The 17,908-nt window shown below is 42.8% G+C and overlaps 2 protein-coding genes across 3 annotated transcripts; both read right to left on the bottom strand.

The window, feature by feature from the left end:
• Positions 1-223: 223 nt before the first annotated feature.
• Positions 224-3,894, bottom strand: LOC121576539 (protein-L-histidine N-pros-methyltransferase). Of its 2 annotated transcripts, XM_041889776.2 has the most exons (6): positions 3,629-3,894; positions 3,263-3,424; positions 2,738-2,928; positions 2,388-2,597; positions 2,141-2,325; positions 224-1,876 (listed from the first exon to the last, which is right to left on the bottom strand). In XM_041889776.2, exons 2-6 carry the CDS (start codon positions 3,356-3,358, stop codon positions 1,665-1,667), a joined length of 894 nt encoding a protein of 297 aa, XP_041745710.1. In that variant the 5' UTR covers positions 3,359-3,424; positions 3,629-3,894; the 3' UTR covers positions 224-1,664. The 2 variants fall into 2 exon arrangements, with proteins under 2 accessions (XP_041745710.1, XP_041745701.1); XM_041889767.2 differs by lacking the exon at positions 3,629-3,894 and having other exon boundaries at positions 3,263-3,619.
• An 8,854-nt stretch (positions 3,895-12,748) lies between these two features.
• LOC121576533 (zinc finger protein 616-like) lies at positions 12,749-15,638 on the bottom strand. Its single transcript, XM_041889755.1, has 4 exons — positions 15,168-15,638; positions 14,924-15,027; positions 14,540-14,642; positions 12,749-14,146 (listed from the first exon to the last, which is right to left on the bottom strand). The coding sequence occupies exons 1-4, from the start codon at positions 15,451-15,453 to the stop codon at positions 13,200-13,202; spliced, it is 1,440 nt and encodes a 479-aa protein (XP_041745689.1). The 5' UTR covers positions 15,454-15,638; the 3' UTR covers positions 12,749-13,199.
• Between the last annotated feature and the right edge of the window lie 2,270 nt (positions 15,639-17,908).

A 17,908-nucleotide genomic window follows, 5' to 3' on the forward strand; every position in this document is an offset into this window, starting at 1 on the left:
TGAACAACTACATTGGAGAGCATATTCAAATAAAAGTTTAAATAGACTCACAAGAGTCACTCAAATGCACATAATACATGACACTGGCATCCAAGACATCCTTCATGCAAATTACATCCTTTCTGATACATACTGCACATACACGTCATCTCAAACTTTTACTGCACTTTAAAGATAAAACAAGTTAACTACTATTGAATATGAAGGTCAATAATTAAATAAGTCACAGAAAAATATTTTATTTGTTGAGGTGATATTACTTTAAGTAAAATACACTGAGTGGAACATTATTAAAGTAAACTTGTTCTGCTGCCTATAAAACTGTAGATGGGAGATATTCACTGACAATGCCTCACATTGCTATAAGTAATCAATCCAGATTTCATTGTAACAGAACGTTACTGCCCAGTTGATAATACAACAGTTAGAAACAGTGTGCTTATAATTAAACCTTAAGACAACTAGACAGGGAAAGAATTCCCTCCATCTGTGCTTGACTAAATCAATGAGATCAGCCGGTTATGTCCAACAATGTTATTGTTGGAAAAATGACCAATCAACCCAACCTAAGACAATACATTTACATCACTATACTTCAACCAAGAACAGTCAATTTCCACAGTGATATGTTGGCACAGAAGATGAGATCCTCCCTCCCTATCATTTACAGAGTTATGATATGTTATATTCAAATCAAGTTATTATATTCAATGGCAAACTTCCATTTTTTATTTTTTTTGTTGCTTAGAATGTAAAGGTATGACACAGTATGACACATGACGGTTGGTAAACAGTGGCACTACCCAAATTTCAAACCAGGATTCACCAGCTGACTTTAAAGAGCCAATTAAAGTGGCAATGTAAATGAGAAATCCTCTCAATAGTAATTAAGAAAATATCTTGCTTAACCTCCACTAATTCAATACAAATCCAGCAGCCAGTCAGATGAAGCCTTCTACTGTATCTACTGTACACAGATGCTCTAGGAAAGGTCAGCGGATGCATCACTATAGTCTAAAGTGGCTTCCTCTCCTCAGTCTGCACTCATCTGAAAACACAGGATGAGTAAAAACAACATGGCAAAACCTTGTCCAGTCCATAGAGATAGCGGACTCATCTTTGTATCTGTGCCATTATAGCATCTGTGACAGCGCCATTGAGGCCATCTCCATTTTGAAGTAGTACATTTTCTTCACGATTGGCTGATCCCTACTAATGAATGACCCAGTTGGACATGACTCCCAACAGGGTCACCAGGAGGGATCAGTCAATGAATTTGGAAGTCCCACCCAGTTGACTACATTAAAATGGTGGAAGCCCTCAATGGCGCTGCTCATTCTAATACAGCCTTTTGGCCCCTAGACGACTTTATCATTGGCCGTATTTGAGAGCATCAAATCCATGATGCATTGTGGGTAATTGGTGACTGACCGACCGATCTACAAATAATGAGTAGTTATTTATGATGCTAATTGAGTTGTAGATCAGTCAGTCAGCAGTCGCCTGTACTGTCGGCTGCAATGTCGAACCAGCCCATTCTCTATGGTCCAGTCCCGTTGGAAGGACGGTCGTTCGTTTTAAGATTAGTGCAGATGAAGGAAGGAGACAAGGAAAGGATGCACATTTGGATAATTGAGATGCACCCCAAGATACAGTAACTGACTTCACTCCTCCACAGGTTTCAGGACGAAGACAGCATCGTCCAGTACATAGTAATCTTTGTACATGTCTCCCTCACACAGGTACGGCAGCCGAGTCACTGCCTCCACCTCAAACCCCACTTCCCGGAACACCTCATTGGACAGGTTGGTGACTTGCTCCTCCCACTTCTTCCCCTTCACTTTGATGTGCTCTCTGGGGCGCTGCCACTTCCCACCTAGAGACAGAACAAACACTCAGATTCAGGAGACTAGTCTAGAAAAGGCCTTGTGGCAGCTGAAACAACAATAAAAGTATTCTACCTGTCCCCATATCTTTTATTTTAAATACTGTAACTATTCAGCCCGAAAGGATGAAAGCTGTTCCATGCACATTCACACAAATATCTCATTGACATCAACATATGATTTAGCTGAAAGTCTCAAGTAAGGACATGGCCCTAAGTCTTCATCCTGTATCACTGATCTGTGCTCCATCTCACCTATCTCCACCCAGGGCTGGAAGGGCAGGACAGCGGCCAGGATGAGTCTTCCCGTGCTGGGCACCAGCGAGCGGTGGATGCCCCTGAGGAGATCCAGGGGGTCGTCACAGCGGTCCAGCAGGTTCAGACAGCTGATCAGGTCATACTGGAACCCAGTATGCTGCCACTCATCAATACCTAAAAGCCTACGAGAAAGAAGAGGACATCAGAGACTGTGTGGTGTGTGTGTGGTGTGTATATCACTTACCTGTACTTCTTCCTCTGGAGGTGCCACTTCATGGGAGGAGAAACCTCAGTGGCGTAGACCTCTCTGAAGTGGGCTCCCATCACCTCGGTGACGCCCCCGTCCCCGGCCCCTAGGTCCAGCAGTCTCTCCCCTCGCCACTCGGGGCCGACGCGGAGCAGCTGCTGGAGCTGGTCCGCAGAGAACACAAACATAGAGCCACGACCTAGGAACCTGGGAGAGAAGAAAAGAGAAGAATGAGTACCTGGCAAAAAAATATTGAAAAGGGTGAGAAGAGAGCAAGTAGAGACGATGACAGGAGGGCATGAGAAAGACAGAGATAATGACAGCATTAAAACGCTGTCTTTACTTACCCATTGATGGACGTGCGTGACACAAGGGGGCTGAGGACAGTGGAGATGAAGGAGTGGTAGAACTGGGTGAACATCCAGCCAGACTTTTCTATGCTGCGTCTCAGAAAAGCCTGGGTGTCCTGGTCCAGATGGCTCTGCACAAACAGAGGCCTAACCACCTCCCCCAACATGTCTGGAGAACACCTGTACCACTGAGGAGCAGGGAGGGAGGGGAAAGGAGGAGGAGAAGTGGGTGAGTGCGAGAGACAGTGATGACAACTACTCATTACCACAACACTGGTTTATCCGGTCTTTGTATCAATCTCTTCATAATATGAAAAACTCTTGAATATTTGAGTGAGAAGGAAATATGACTTCTATTCCACCTGGCAACCAAGGAAATACAGTAGCTGGTTCTTGCTGAATGCACTCGTGCCTTTAAAATGCTCACTTAAGCAAAATCATGTCAGGGAGAAGTGTGATATACTCTGACAGCAAATCGAGTTGTTTATTTGTTTAAAGGTAACTCTGTAGCTAACCACTTACCTCCTGGGTTTCTTGTCCGGCTTCTTCGCTTTCGCTCACCATGTTCATGAAAAGTGAACGAGCGAGTGGACTGCGCACGTATTTCCCCGTCCACATCTTTCTAGTTGCGAGCAGAAAGGCGATGTAGCCCAACACCCACGCTACAAAAAGCAATGTCCTCAGCTGTAGATGACACATACTGACAATAACGCAACAGATTTGGCAGCTATGGAAAAGTGCCTGCTGCAGCCTGGTTGTTGACTGACTGGTCACTAGATTTTCAAGTTGTTAGACAGATGTAATATTAGCTAGCTACCCAGAGAGTATCCAATTGTGATAGCACACGCAGTGCATACCTTCAGGTCCAAACATAACAAAAACACAAACCTGAAGGCGTGGTGACCTTTTGGAGTCCTCATGTTATTTATTCGACATCTCAATCCGTTGTGCAAATACTTTCAGCTCAATTCCAATTGTTTTGTAACCGTCACATCCGAAGACTGCCAGCCAAGCAATGCCGCGTTCAAAACAACTGGTAACTCGAAACTGGGAAATCTCCGATTTCCTACTTCAGTGCATTGAAAACAACTGGGAACTCGGGAAAAAACGAGCTCCGACTGGGAAAATTCGTTTGAACGGTCATCCAACTCGGAATTCCAATTCGGGAACTCGGGCCTCTTTCTAGAGCCCCGACTTAATGACCTGAAGATCACTGACGTCATGATTCGACCTCGTTTTTATCCGAGTTCCCAGTTGTCTTGAAAGCACCATAAACCTACAGAAAATTATAGGGGTGGGGAAAATCTGGAAATACGTTTGCTTCCTGTGTTACATCTAAATATTTCCACCATAGTCTTGTCCAACAATGCACACCCCAGACCACACATCGGCCGAGATGGATGGCATTTTCAATCACCTCAACACAGTTTCAGTTGTCTGGTGTGACTTAACGTTAAGTGGAGAGACAAGATGCACAGAGAAATGTCTGTGGGGGTGGCATATTTGTAGTTATCCATAAACTACTGGAGTTAGGTAGGACATGTAGCTAGCTATGGCTAACTTCCTGCTGCATTGTGCGGGAACTGTCATCATGACCAGCGTCTCGTCAGCAACACTAAAAAAGCATTTCCGGGCCACGGAATTTCGGACATTTTCTAATTAAAGTCCCCCACGTAATAGTAAAAAAGTGTCAATAACCTGTATTTATTCATAATATATTAAACATAATTGTCTAAAGATGAATAATGATTCATATTTAAATGACATTTGCATTAAATGTGGGTTTCAAAACATGTTCCAAAGTCAAATAAACTAAGAATTGCACTGTACAGGAAAAACTATTGATTTTGTCTCCATAAAACCAGGCTCCTGTCTACTCACTATAGTCCCTAGCATACAAAACAGATGAGTTTGAACAAAAAGCTAGGTCATAGGAAGTGTTGCTGTCTTTTTAATCTGCCCCCTCCATAGCCCCCAATGCAATTCACTGTATATGGAATACATATTGGACTGTAGAGAAAAAATTTACTTCCTGTCTCAAATAAAACTGGGGTGGAAAATATTCAGTAGGGTATCTACTAACCAAATATGTCACAGGAAGTGCTGCTGGCTTTTTACTCCTCCCCCTCCATAGCCTAACGCAATACACTGTAATGGGATGGATACATATTGGACTGTAGAGAGAAAACCTTACTACCTGTCTAATTTGACTAAATTGTCAAATCAGCTCCCAGCCCTCATATGAATCTGAATAAAGCAAATTCATGGAAGACATTTATTGTCTCAGAAATGACAATTATGAGAGATGGTTCTAATTATGTATGCGTTCAGCCTTTTCATGGTGAGAACACATTTTTTCGACGAGGCAATGTCACACAATTTCAAAAACCCGAACCAAGATCCCTGTCCAAGATGCAAACCTTTTAATTTATTGCGACCAAGGTGGGTTGAAGAAAAGCGTTGGTGAATTGAGGTGAACATGATCTTACAAGGATACTGCCTCAAGCAATATATATATATTTTTTCTAGCCCACATCCTTGACATGATGCATGTTTTTGCATGTAAGACTGGCCTTGAGCTGATTTACAGTGCCTTCAGAAAGTAGACACCTCTTTACTTTTTCAAAATGTTGTTGTTACAGCCTGAATTTAAAATTGATTAAATTGAGATTGTGTGTCACTGATCTACACACAATAGCCCCTAATGTCAAAGTGGAATTTTGTTTGTAGAACATTTTTGAAATTCATAAAAAATTAAAAGCTGAAATGTCTTCCTCAATAAGTATTCAACCCCTTTGATATGGCAAGCATGAATAAGTTCAGGAGTAAAAATGTGCTTAACAAATAGCATAAATTGTATAGACTCATTCCATGTTCAATAATAGAGGTTAACATGATTTTTGAATGACTACCCCATCTTTGTACCCCGAACATAAAATTATCTGTAAGGTCCTGTAATGTTTAGGCACGACAGTGCAGTAAGACTGATAATTGTTTATGACAACACTAACACGACACCTAATGATTGATCCATAGTACTACAGTTTATGGTAGTCAGTCAACCACTGAACGTGAGTGTGTGAGTCATGCAACGCTTCTAGAGAAACAACCATCAACAGCATCTGTGTCTGGACATCGAATATTGAATTTCAAGCACATTTTCAGCCACAAAGACCAGGGAGGTTTTCCAATGCCTTGCAAAGAAGGGCATCAATTGGTAGATGTGAAAAAAAAGGGGGGGAAAAACATGCTGAATATCCCTTATTTTTATTTCTATTTATTTTATTATTAACCCATCCACCACCCCACCCATCTTCCGAGGACAAATATATTTTTTTGTTTTTTACAGCTTTTCTGCTACATATACACTACAGGTCAAAAGTTTTAGAGCACCTACTCATTCAAGGGTTTTTCTTTATTTTTACTATTTTCTACATTGTAGAATAATAGTGAAGACATCAAAACTATGAAATAACACCTATGGAATCATGTAGTAACCAAAAAAGTGTTAAACAAATCAAAATATATTTTATATGAGATTCTTCAAACAGTCACCCTTTGCCTTGATGACAGCTTTGCACACACTTGGCATTCTCTCAACCAGCTTCATGAGGTAGTCACCTGGAATGAATTTCAATTAACAGGTGTGCCTTCCTAAAAGTTTGTGGAATTTCTTTCCTTCTTAATGCGTTTGAGCCAATCAGTTGTGTTGTGACAAGGTAGGGGGGGGGGTATACAGAAGATAGCCCTATTTGGTAAAATACCATATTATAGCAAGAACAGCTCAAATAAGCAAAGAGAAACGACAGTCCATCATTACTTTAAGACATGAAGGTCAGTCAATACGGAACATTTCAAGAAATGTGAAAGTTTCTTCAAGTGCAGTCGCAAAAACCATCAAGCGCTATGATGAAACTGTCTCTCATGAGGACCGCCACAGGAATGGAAGACCCAGAGTTACCTCTGCTGCAGAGGATAAGTTCATTAGAGTTACCAGCCTCAGAAATTGGCTGGTAACAGACACATCTCAACATCAACTGTTCAGAGGGGACTGTGTGAATCAGGCCTTCATGGTCGAATTGCTGCAAAGAAACCACTACTAAAGGCCACCAATAAGAAGAAGAGACCTGCTTGGGCCAAGAAACACGAGCAATGGACATTAGACCAGTGGAAATTTGGCCTTTGGTCTGGAGTCCAAATGTGAGATTTTTGGTTCCAACCGCCATGTCTTTGTGAGACGCGGTGTGGGTGAAGGGATGATCTCCGCATGTATATTTCCCACCGTAAAGCATGGAGGAGGAGGTGTTATGGTGTGGGGGTGCTTTGCTGGAGACACTGTCTGTGATTTATTCATAATTCAAGTCACACTTAACCAGCATGGCTACCACAGCATTCTGCAGCGATACGCCATCCCATCTGGTTTGGGCTTAGTGGGACTATCATTTGTTTTTCAACAGGACAATGACCCAACACACCTCCAGGCTGTGTAAGGGCTATTTTACAAAGGAGAGTGATGGAGTGCTGCATCAGATGGCCTGGCCTCCACAATCCCCCGACCTCAACCAAATTGAGATGGTTTGGGATGAGTTGGACCGCAGAGTGAAGGAAAAGCAGCCAACAAGTGCTCAGCATGTGGGAACTACTTCAAGACTGTTGGAAAAGCATTCCAGGTGAAGCTGTCTGAGAGAATGCCAGGAGTGTGCAAAGCTGTCATCAAGGCAAAGGGTGGCTATAGAATCTCAAATATAAAATATATTTTTGATTTGTTAAACACTTTTTTGGTTACTACATGATTCCATATGTCAGCCTCGAAACCTTAATGACTTGGAGAAGATCTGCAAAGAGGAGTGGGACAGAATCCCTCCTGAGATGTGTGCAAACCTGGTGGCCAACTACAAGAAACGTCTGACCTCTGATTGCCAACAAGGGTTTTGCCACCAAGTACTAAGTCATGTTTTGGAGAGGGGTCAAATACTTATTTCCCTCATTAAAATGCAAATCAATTTATAACATTTTTGACATGTGTTTTTCTGGATTTTGTTGTTGTTATTCTGTCTCTCACTGTTCAAATAAACCTACCATTAAAATTATAGACTGATCATTTCTTTGTCAGTGGGCAAATGTACAAAATCAGCAGGGGATCAAATACTTTTTTCCCTCACTGTATATTCACAGTAAAACTAGTCCTATATCGACATAACCTGAAAGGCCGCTCAGCAAGGAAGAAGCCACTGCTCCAAAACCGCCATAAAAAAACCAGACTACGGTTTGCAACTGCACATGGGGACAAAGATCGTACTTTTTTGAGAAATGTCCTCTGGTCTGATTAAACAAAAATAGAACTGTTTGGCCATAATGACCATTGTTATGTTTGGAGGAAAAAGAGTGTAGCTTGCAAGCCGAAGAACACCATCCCAACAGTGAAGCACGGGGGTGGCAGCATCATGCTGTGGGGGTGCTTTGCTGCAGGAGGGACTGGTGCACTTCACAAAATAGATGGCATCATGAGGAAGGAAGATTATGTGGATATATTGAAGCAACATCTCAAGACATCAGTCAGGAAGTTAAAGCTTGGTCGCAAATTGATCTTCCAAATGGACAATGACCCCAAGCATACTTCCAAATTTGTGGCAAAATTGGTTAAGGACAATAAAGTCAAGGTATTGGAGTGGCCATCACAAAGCCCTGACCTCAATCCTATAGAAAATTGGTGGGCAAAACTGAAAAAGCGTGTGCGAGCAAGGAGGCCTGACTCAGTTACACCAGCTCTGTCAGGAGGAATGGGCCAAAATTCACCCAATTTATTGTGGGAAGCTTGTGGAAGGCTACCCGAAACGTTTGACCCAAGTTAAACAATTTAAAGGCAATGCTACCAAATACTAATTGAGTGTATGTAAACTTCTGACCCACTGGGAATGTGATTAAAGAAATAAAAGCTGAAATAAATCACTCTACTATTATTCTGACATTTCACATTCTTAAAATAAAGTGGTGATCCTAACTGACCTAAGACAGGGAATTTCTACTAGGATTAAATGTAAGGAATTGTGAAAAACCGAGTTTAAATGTATTTGGCTAAGGTGTATGTACTTCCGACTTCAACTGTAACAATGTGCCTATAGGCGACGTTGTTGCCGGTGATGTCTGGTGAGGACCTGCCTTACAGCAGGCCTACAAGCCCTCAGTCCAGCCTCTCTCAGCCTATTGCGGACAGTCTGAGCACTGATGGAGGGATTGTGCGTTCCTGGTGTAACTCGGGCAGTTGTTGTTGCCATCCTGTACCTGTCCCGCAGGTGTGATGTTTGGATGTACCGATCCTGTGGTGTTGTTACACGTGGTCTGCCACTGCGAGGACGATCAGCTGTCCGTCCTGTCTCCCTGTAGCGCTGTCTTAGGCGTCTCACAGTACGGACATTGCAATTTATTGCCCTGGCCACATCTGCAGTCCTCATGCCTCCTTGCAGCATGCCTAAGGCACTTTCACGCAGATGAGCAGGGACCCTGGGCACCTTTCTTTTGGTGTTTTTCAGAGTCAGTAGAAAGGCCTCTTTAGTGTCCTAAGTTTTCATAACTGTGACTTTAATTACCTACCTGTAAGCCGTTAGTGTCTTAACGACCGTTCCACAGATGCATGTTCATTAATTGTTTATGGTTCATTGAACAAGCATGGGAAAGTGTTTAAACCCTTTACGATGAAGATCTGTGAAGTTATTTGGATTTTTACGAATTATCTTTGAAAGACAGGGTCCTGAAAAAGGGACGTTTCTTTTATTGCTGACTTTATATACACACACACACACACATTTGTTACAATAGTCCTCAACTGTAAATGAGAAATAGCCTACAGACAAAATGTGTTCAGTCCAAATGTAAAAAAATTGAATTATTCATGACTAATCGTGTTCATGGTATACTCTGTGACAATACAATCTCCAGCACTTGAGCAACCTGAATGGTTTCTCTCTAGGTGAATTCTAAGGTTGTGCTTTCACAGCAAACCTCTCCCCAGACTGTATTCAGATGAAGGGTCTTTCTCCTGTGTGAACACTCGTGTCTGATGAGATTACTTGCATCCGCAAACTGCTTTCCTCACAGTGGGTAAACAAATGGTTTATCTCCTGTGAGGACATTCTGATGTTTCTTCTGATAACCAGGTTGGCCGAACCTCTACCCACACTGAGAGCAGCTGAAGGGTTTCTCTCCTGTGTGAACCCGCTGGTGAGACTGATGATACTTTGAACAAATTCAACTTTTTCTGCAGAAAAACAAACAGTTTTTCTTGCTTGCAAACCCTGTGTTCCATTTTATGTCCTGGGAGAGATGGAGACCCGCACACTGTCGAAAAATGGAATAAATCCAAAAATCAGGCTTGACTGAAAAATCAAGATGTTTATTAGAACATGGTGCCCAAAAAATCATAGCGCAAGAAAGGTGAAAACAAAACAAAGGTTTCGGCCTCAGGCCATCCTCAGTGTAAATCGTCAGCACACACACGTGGCTTCTATTTCAAGGACAATTGCATGTCACATGATCAAGCAAGAAAATACATCAGAAAATCAATACCTAGTACAATAGAATGCATGATCTAGATCAGGGATGGGCAACTGGTGGCTGCCCTTTTGTAGGCCCGCGGACCAATTTCAAAACAAAACATATTTATTTTATTTATTTTTTTGGGGGGGGGGAATCAGTTGGGGACTCAACTTACTGTTGAGAGTTAGAATAATAGAATACACAAGATGCAATTTCGAAATTTTGTTGTGCATCAGCAGTCACTCAATTAGACCATGTCAGCTAAATTCTTTAAGATTGGTAAGATAGTCTAGCTTGTAGTAAGCATGGTCGAATTAGTTATCGCAGACCCACTGCGGCCCCTCATTAGGAGTTCAGTTTTTTTGTGTCCCCCACCCCCCATCAAAGTTGCCCATCCCTGTCCTACTCTATCATACCAGTACTGCATTTTAACTAGGGTGCCTAAAACCGTAGTTAACATTTCCCAGGTAAGAGATATTATGTATTGTCACATTATTAGTAATCTAGCTTCATAACAGAACAAGACTGTTTTACAGAATCTTCATCTTCTTTGCTTGAATGCTCCCCATCCCTGCAAAAGTTGTTCAACTCCTTGCCCACAGGACTTCCATTATAATCAGCAACATGTAGCTGCATCTATCCAAATTAAAACTTCCAGATTAAAAGTCCACTGTAAAACGCTATCTTTTTTGCAGCTTTGCACATTGCTAGAATTGTTACAAAATGATAGCCAACTTCATCAGGGAACTAAAGATAATTACTACTTTATATAAGATCAATAATATTATAAAGGTGGAGCACATTGAGAAATGGTTGGAGCTTAAGTAAATGAATGTAAGGAACATAATAGTCTACTGGTAAAAAAATAAAAAAGCATTATTTTTATTGTATAATTATTGTTAATTTAATGGTGCTATTGTTCAAGGATGCAATTTTGAAATGTAATGTTTAAGCAAAGTCTTCCTGTATTTTTGTTGTATTGCACAAACAACTTGCACTGTACAGGGAAAAACTATTGATGGTGTGTCCATAAAACCATGGTCCAGTCTACTCACTAGAGTTCCTAGTATACAAAACCGTTTGAACAAAAAGCTAGGTCAATGGAAGTGTTGCTGGACTTTTACTGTGGTCAAACAGCTTAAAGTGGAGTGTCTGAACAGTACAAATATAGCCCTGTACAGACAAAAATGATTGTGTGTCCATAAAACCAGGGTCCAGTCTACTACACTGCTCAAAATAATAAAGGGAACACTTAAACAACACAATGTAACTCCAAGTCAATCACACTTCTGTGAAATCAAACTGTCCACTTAGGAAGCGACACTGATTGACAATAAATTTCACATGCTGTTGTGCAAATGGAATAGACAACAGGTGGAAATTATAGGCAATTAGCAAGACACCCCCAATAAAGCTCTGGTTTTGCAGGTGGTGACCACAGACCACTTCTCAGTTCCTATGCTTCCTGGCTGATGTTTTGGTCACTTTTGAATGCTGGCGGTGCTTTCACTCTAGTGGTAGCATGAGACGGAGTCTACAACCCACACAAGTGGCTCAGGTAGTGCAGCTCATCCAGGATGGCACATCAATGCGAGCTGTGGCAAGAAGGTTTGCTGTGTCTGTCAGCGTAGTGTCCAGAGCATGGAGGCACTACCAGGAGACAGGCCAGTACATCAGGAGACGTGGAGGAGGCCGTAGGAGGGCAACAACCCAGCAGCAGGACTGCTACCTCCGCCTTTGTGCAAGGAGGAGCAGCACTGCCAGAGCCCTGCAAAATGACCTCCAGCAGGCCACAAATGTGCATGTGTCTGCTCAAACGGTCAGAAACAGACTCCATGAGGGTGGTATGAGGGCCCGACGTCCACAGGTGGGGGTTGTGCTTACAGCCCAACACCGTGCAGGACGTTTGGCATTTGCCAGAGAACACCAAGATTGGCAAATTCGCCACTGGCGCCCTGAAAGCAGGTTCACACTGAACACGTGACAGACGTGACATGCAAATCTCACTTAAATATGAACAAATATGAATCATTATTAATGTTTAGGCAATAACTTTTCATATGTCATGACTAATTACAGGTTATTTACACTTTTCTACTTTTACGTGGGGGACTTTTTATTTGGAAATGTTCAGAAATTTCGTGACCCGGAAGTGCTTACATAGTGTTGAAGACGAGACGCTGGTTCCGCATCCTACTGGATGAGTCAAGAAAGTCAGCAATGTACTGGCCTTTTTCTTACAATTGTTTATTTCACAAAAACACATTTTCCGACAATGTGTGCAAGAGAATACATATTTCAAAATGTAATACGTGGGCCTTTGCGAGATATCATTTTACTAGAGTGATTGGCTTGAAGGAGTGTTTTTCCTAAAGAGAGGTGGTATTTTTTATTATAATAATAACAACAATCGCTGTTTGTGTTGTTCATATATTGCTTGCAGCACTTTTGAAATATTAATAATGGAGGCACACATACAAAATAACTTGTTTTAATTCCATTCATTTTGTTTTGTTATAAGACTACTTCTCAACTGTAAATAAAATAGCCCACTACAGTCAAAATGTTACAAAGTAAAATTATTCATGAATAATTGTGTTTGTGGTATACTCGGTGACAATACAATCTCCAGCACTAGAGCAACCAGAATAGTTTCTCTCTAGGTGAATTCTAAGGTTGTGCTTCACAGCAAACCTCTCCCCACACTGTATGTAGTATCCGGTGTGTCTAATGACATGACTTGAGTCCACAAACCGCTTTCCACACAGTGGGTTGAGGATGAGTGATAAACAACTTCAATGAGAGTTACAAAGACACTCATTCAAAAGTGTATGGAATACTTTTTAGATTATCAACTCCTGCAGTCGAGCACCCGATTCCTTTTTTTGTTCTAGCTGGGCTGAAGCATGTTTGGGTACGCTTTCACTCACTGAAAAGTGGTTGGTAAAAGTCTTCCTTCTCCATCGTGGACACTGATGTGTCTCTTGAGGTGATTGGCCGATATGAAAGTCTTTTCACACTGTGGGCATCTGAACTGCTTGCATCCTTTATGTATGCTCAGGTGGACTTTGAGTGAGCCTGACTGGGCAAAGCGCTTGCCGCAGTGGCTGCAGCCGTAGCGTCTCTCCCCCGTGTGAACGCTCTGGTGTCGCTTGAGGTTGCTGGAGTCTGAGAAGCGCTTCCCGCACTGCATGCAGCTGAACGGCTTCTCCCCGGTGTGAACCCTAAGGTGTGTCTTGAGGTTCTTCAGACAAGCCAAAGTCTTACCACAGAAACTACAAATGAACCGGTTACCTGCTGTGCCATCTCGGTTGTAATTCACAGCGTCATTATTATGACTGTCATGGGAGACCCAACCATCCATCATTACCAAGGCACTGGATCCAGTCTCAATGCCTTTTCGCACAGTCATGTGAGGCTCATCTGAGGGCAACGGCGCCCTCTGTCTATTGTCTCTGTAAGCTACAGGTTGTTTGTGCTCAGTTATGGAGCGACTCACCTTGTTCATCGAAAAGGGAAAACCATTCTCTGAATCAGAGTGAATAGGTACAACATCCACATGAGAGTAAGAGCACTCGGGAAGATCAGCCCCAGGACCCTGGGTGCTAAGTGTCCCAAGTTGTCTGGGGGGCTCAAACATCATACAATCAAAGCCTGCATGGTCAAGTATTCCATCACCATCTTCCAATGCTGGGGTTTGAGATCTTTTGTTCACACTCAGGTTTTCATTTGATTCTGGCAAGAGGCTGTTGTCTGTTTCGCCACTCACCCATATATAGGAGCTGGCGTTCTCCTGTTTGCTGATTGGTTGAGCAGCCTCTGTTTCGATGTTGGAATGCCTTTCTCCTCCATCAACACTGTGATTTAAAGCTCCTACAAAATGAACAACACAGTGTGTGAATCACTATGAACTGGATGATCATGAAGGTAATCATCAAATATTACAAATCAGTCAAAGGATATGAGCAATTTCTAGTCTATATGAAAGCCAAAAATATTGGCATGAAATCTGTTGCACTTATAATTAAATCAATTCATGAATTATATACAGTACGCAGTTTAACATTATTGCAATCATTTTACATGACCGTAATAATTTATCATGTTTTTTTCCCAATATAACATTGTGATTTATTCATATTTATGGAAAAAGGTCAAATGGTATGACCCAGAACCTAAGTGCAATGAGATGTGTGTAATACAAAACTTTTTTTCCCAAAAGGCATAATGAAAACACTTGATTAAGCCCGTCTCCCATTTACTTACCGGTACTCAGTCTCTCTCGTTGGTCATGATTGTCCCAGGCTTCTTCCAGCCTCTCCTCTTTAATGGTAGGTGATTTGGGCTTTATCTCATCTAACGCTGCAGGCTGTTGGACACAAGGTTGGGATGCAAGATATAACTGGGAATAATCCACTAACTGTGAGAAAATGTACTCTGAACACATGTCACAGTCAAAGACAACTGAAAAAAGATGTAACACAAGAACACTAACAGAACAGTAAACAGGTCCAACAGCATCGCTTGAATGCAAGATTACCACTAGCATGGGTAGGCTATAGGTCATATTTACATTCAGACCTAGGTTGTGTTGATAACCACTGAAATATTAGGCTGCCCTTATCGAAACAAGTGTGGGAAAATGTTTACCTTTCTCGGTGTGGTAGTCTGTCCAGTATCACCTGAGGACTTTCCGTCCCTAAAAAGGCTGGTGACCAACTGGGAATCAACTGCTCTCCGACATTGTACCTCGCCTAAAATGAGCAGACAAGGGAAATTGTTAACATTCACACACAACACATTTTATCAATGATGTCTTGATAAGTTGGTTTCTAAAATGATGTAACCAATAAATGTAGTTAGTATGTGTTCTATTGGAACGCCCAAATCTTACTGCTTGATGTCCTTTTTGAGTCCATGCCAAGGTGAGCTCGAGAGCGACTGTGCGCGAGGATGGAACTTCCCATTCCCGCTCTCGGAGCACTCGCACGAGACGCTTTCAGCTCCATCATCCGTAGTTTTCTCCTCAATGCTTCATTCTCCTTCTGCCCTTGAGATATCTCTAAATGCAGGACCGCATAGCCATTGTCAACAAGCTCGCAGATTTCAGCCACGGCCGCGTTTGCCAAAACCTCCATGATGGAGGCTAGTTGAGTGTGAAAAGCAACGGCATTTGCCATTATTAGACCGAAAATGCCCTCAGAATGTGTAATTTTAATGGAAGTGTAGTGTAGAAGCAACCGCTAGATGCAGACACCTCGTAATCAAATTTAGTGTAGTTCACTAAAATGTAAACAAAGTACAACCAGCGTCTCAATCTCCTTCTTTTCTTCTCTTCTTCTTCTTCGTTTAGCTTTATTGGCAAACTACAACCGATACTGTGTATTGCCGCCACCTACTGTACGGGTAGTGGGATTATTATTATTTTTTATCCACAGCGACCATAAGCGTCTCTTGTTAGCACCAGGGAGAGGCTATACCAAAGATGTTTTATAACTAACCCAAGATAGACCAGAGCCTGTCGTTTCCATAGTCATAGTGGGCAGAACAATAACAAGCAAGGAGGTGGGCAGGGCAAAGCATGAGTTAGTGAGATCCTATTGGCGCGTTCTAGCATTTATTTGCATATTTCCGTTAGGAAACACCTACTATGTGAAATGCGAGTGTGCAATTACTAAATTGGCCTTTGCACTCCTAAACAACGCACATTAAAAAAAACTTTGGCAAAGGTTAAAGTCTACAAAACGCAGTCCACTCTGTTTGTTACAGATTCTAGTTTTGGAAACTGAAAACTGTATGGAGATCAAATGTTTCATTGACGAGTAAATTATCAGAATGGCCTAAATCTATTTTGCGCAATATTCTCCCACTGCCGGCCACTGGGCTTCCTCTCACCACCATATTAGGTAGTGAGTGGAAACGCCAACTGGATGCTTCACATTTATACATCTGGTGAAATATCTGTATGGAGCGAGATACCTGCCAAAAGGTTGAACGTACGTATCGTTACGCTCGTAAGAAAATCCATACGTAAATTACACCACATCAGTCACTGCCTTCATCAATAAGTGCATTGATGACGTCATCCCCACAGTGACCGTACGTGCATACCCCAACCAGAAGCCATGGATTACAGGCAACATCCCCACTGAGCTAAAGGGTAGAGCTGCCGCTTTCAAGGAGCGGGACTCTAACCCGGACGCTTATAAGAAATCCCGCTATGCCCTCCGACGAATCATCAAACAGGCAAAGCGTCAATACAGGACTAAGATTGAATCGTACTACACCGGCTCCGACGCTCGTCGGATGTGGCAGGGCTTGAAAACTATTACAGACTACAAAAGGGAAGCACAGCCGCGAGCTGCCCAGTGACACAAACCTACCAGATGAGCTAATTCACTTCTATGCTCGCTTCGAGGCAAGCAACACTGAAGCATGCATGAGCGCATCAGCTGTTCCGGATGACTATGTGATCACACTCCGTAGCCGATGTGAGTAAGACTTTTAAGCAGGTCAACATTCACAAGGCCGCAGGGCCAGACGGATTACCAGGACGTGTACATGCGCTGACCAACTGGCAAGTGTCTTCACTGACATTTTCAACATGTCCCTGACTGAGTCTGTAATACCAACATGTTTCAAGCAGACCACCATAGTCCCTGTGCCCAAGAACACTAAGATAACCTGCCTAAATGATTACCGACCCGTAGCACTCACGTCAGTAGCCATGAAGTGCTTTGAAAGGCTGGTCATGGCTCACATCAACACCATTATCCCAGAAACCCTAGACCCACTCAAATGTACATACCACCCCAACAGATCCATAGATGATGCAATCTCTATTGCACTCCACACTGCCCTTTCCCACCTGGACAAGAGGAACACCTACGTGAGAATGCTATTCATTGACTACAGCTCAGCGTTCAACACCATAGTGCCCTCATAGCTCATCACTAAGCTAAGGACCCTGGGACTAAACACCTCCCTCTGCAACTGGATCCTGGACTTCCTGACGGGCCACCCCCAAGTGGTAAGGGTAGGTAACAACACATCTGCCACGCTGATCCTGAACACGGGGGCTCCTCAGGGGTGCGTGCTCAGTCCCCTCCTGTACTCCCTGTTCACCCATGACTGCATGGCCAGGCACGACTCCAACACCATCATTAAGTTTGCCGACGACACAACTGTGGTAGGCCTGATCACTGACAACGATGAGACAGCCTATAGGGAGGAGGTCAGAAACCTGGCCGTGTGGTGCCAGGACAACAACCTCTCCCTCAATGGGATCAAGACAAAGGAGATGATTGTGGACTACAGGGAAAAAAAGAGGACTGAGCACGTCCCCATTCTCACCAATGGGCTGTAGTGTAACAGGTTGAGAGTTTCAAGTTCCTTGGTGTCCACATCACCAACAAACTAACATGGTCCAAGCACACCAAGACAGTCGTGAAGAGGGCACGACAAAACCTAAGGAGACTGAAAAGACTTTGCATGGGTCCTCAGATCTTCAAAAGGTTCTACAGCTGCACCATCGAGAGCATCCTGACTGGTTGCATCACTGCCTGGTATGGCAACTGCTCAGCCTCCGACCGCAAGGCACTACAGAGGGTAGTGCGTACGGCCCAGTACATCACT

This window comes from Coregonus clupeaformis, chromosome 1 (assembly GCF_020615455.1).
Source record: "Coregonus clupeaformis isolate EN_2021a chromosome 1, ASM2061545v1, whole genome shotgun sequence".
NCBI lineage: Eukaryota > Metazoa > Chordata > Actinopteri > Salmoniformes > Salmonidae > Coregonus > Coregonus clupeaformis.

Bases quoted from the DNA above. Each gene is read 5' to 3' on its own strand.
- LOC121576539 (XM_041889767.2), bottom strand. From the start codon at position 3,439: ATGTGTCATCTACAGCTGAGGACATTGCTTTTTGTAGCGTGGGTGTTG. The intron at 2,326-2,387 runs GTAAGTGATATA...TCTTTCTCGTAG, and splicing joins CTCCAGAGGAAGAAGTACAG to GCTTTTAGGTATTGATGAGT. The intron at 1,877-2,140 runs GTGAGATGGAGC...TTCTGTCTCTAG, and splicing joins CCAGCCCTGGGTGGAGATAG to GTGGGAAGTGGCAGCGCCCC.
- LOC121576533 (XM_041889755.1), bottom strand. From the start codon at position 15,453: ATGGCAAATGCCGTTGCTTTTCACACTCAACTAGCCTCCATCATGGAG. The intron at 15,028-15,167 runs GTAAGATTTGGG...TGCTCATTTTAG, and splicing joins CTCAAAAAGGACATCAAGCA to GCGAGGTACAATGTCGGAGA. The intron at 14,643-14,923 runs GTAAACATTTTC...TGTGTCCAACAG, and splicing joins AGACTACCACACCGAGAAAG to CCTGCAGCGTTAGATGAGAT.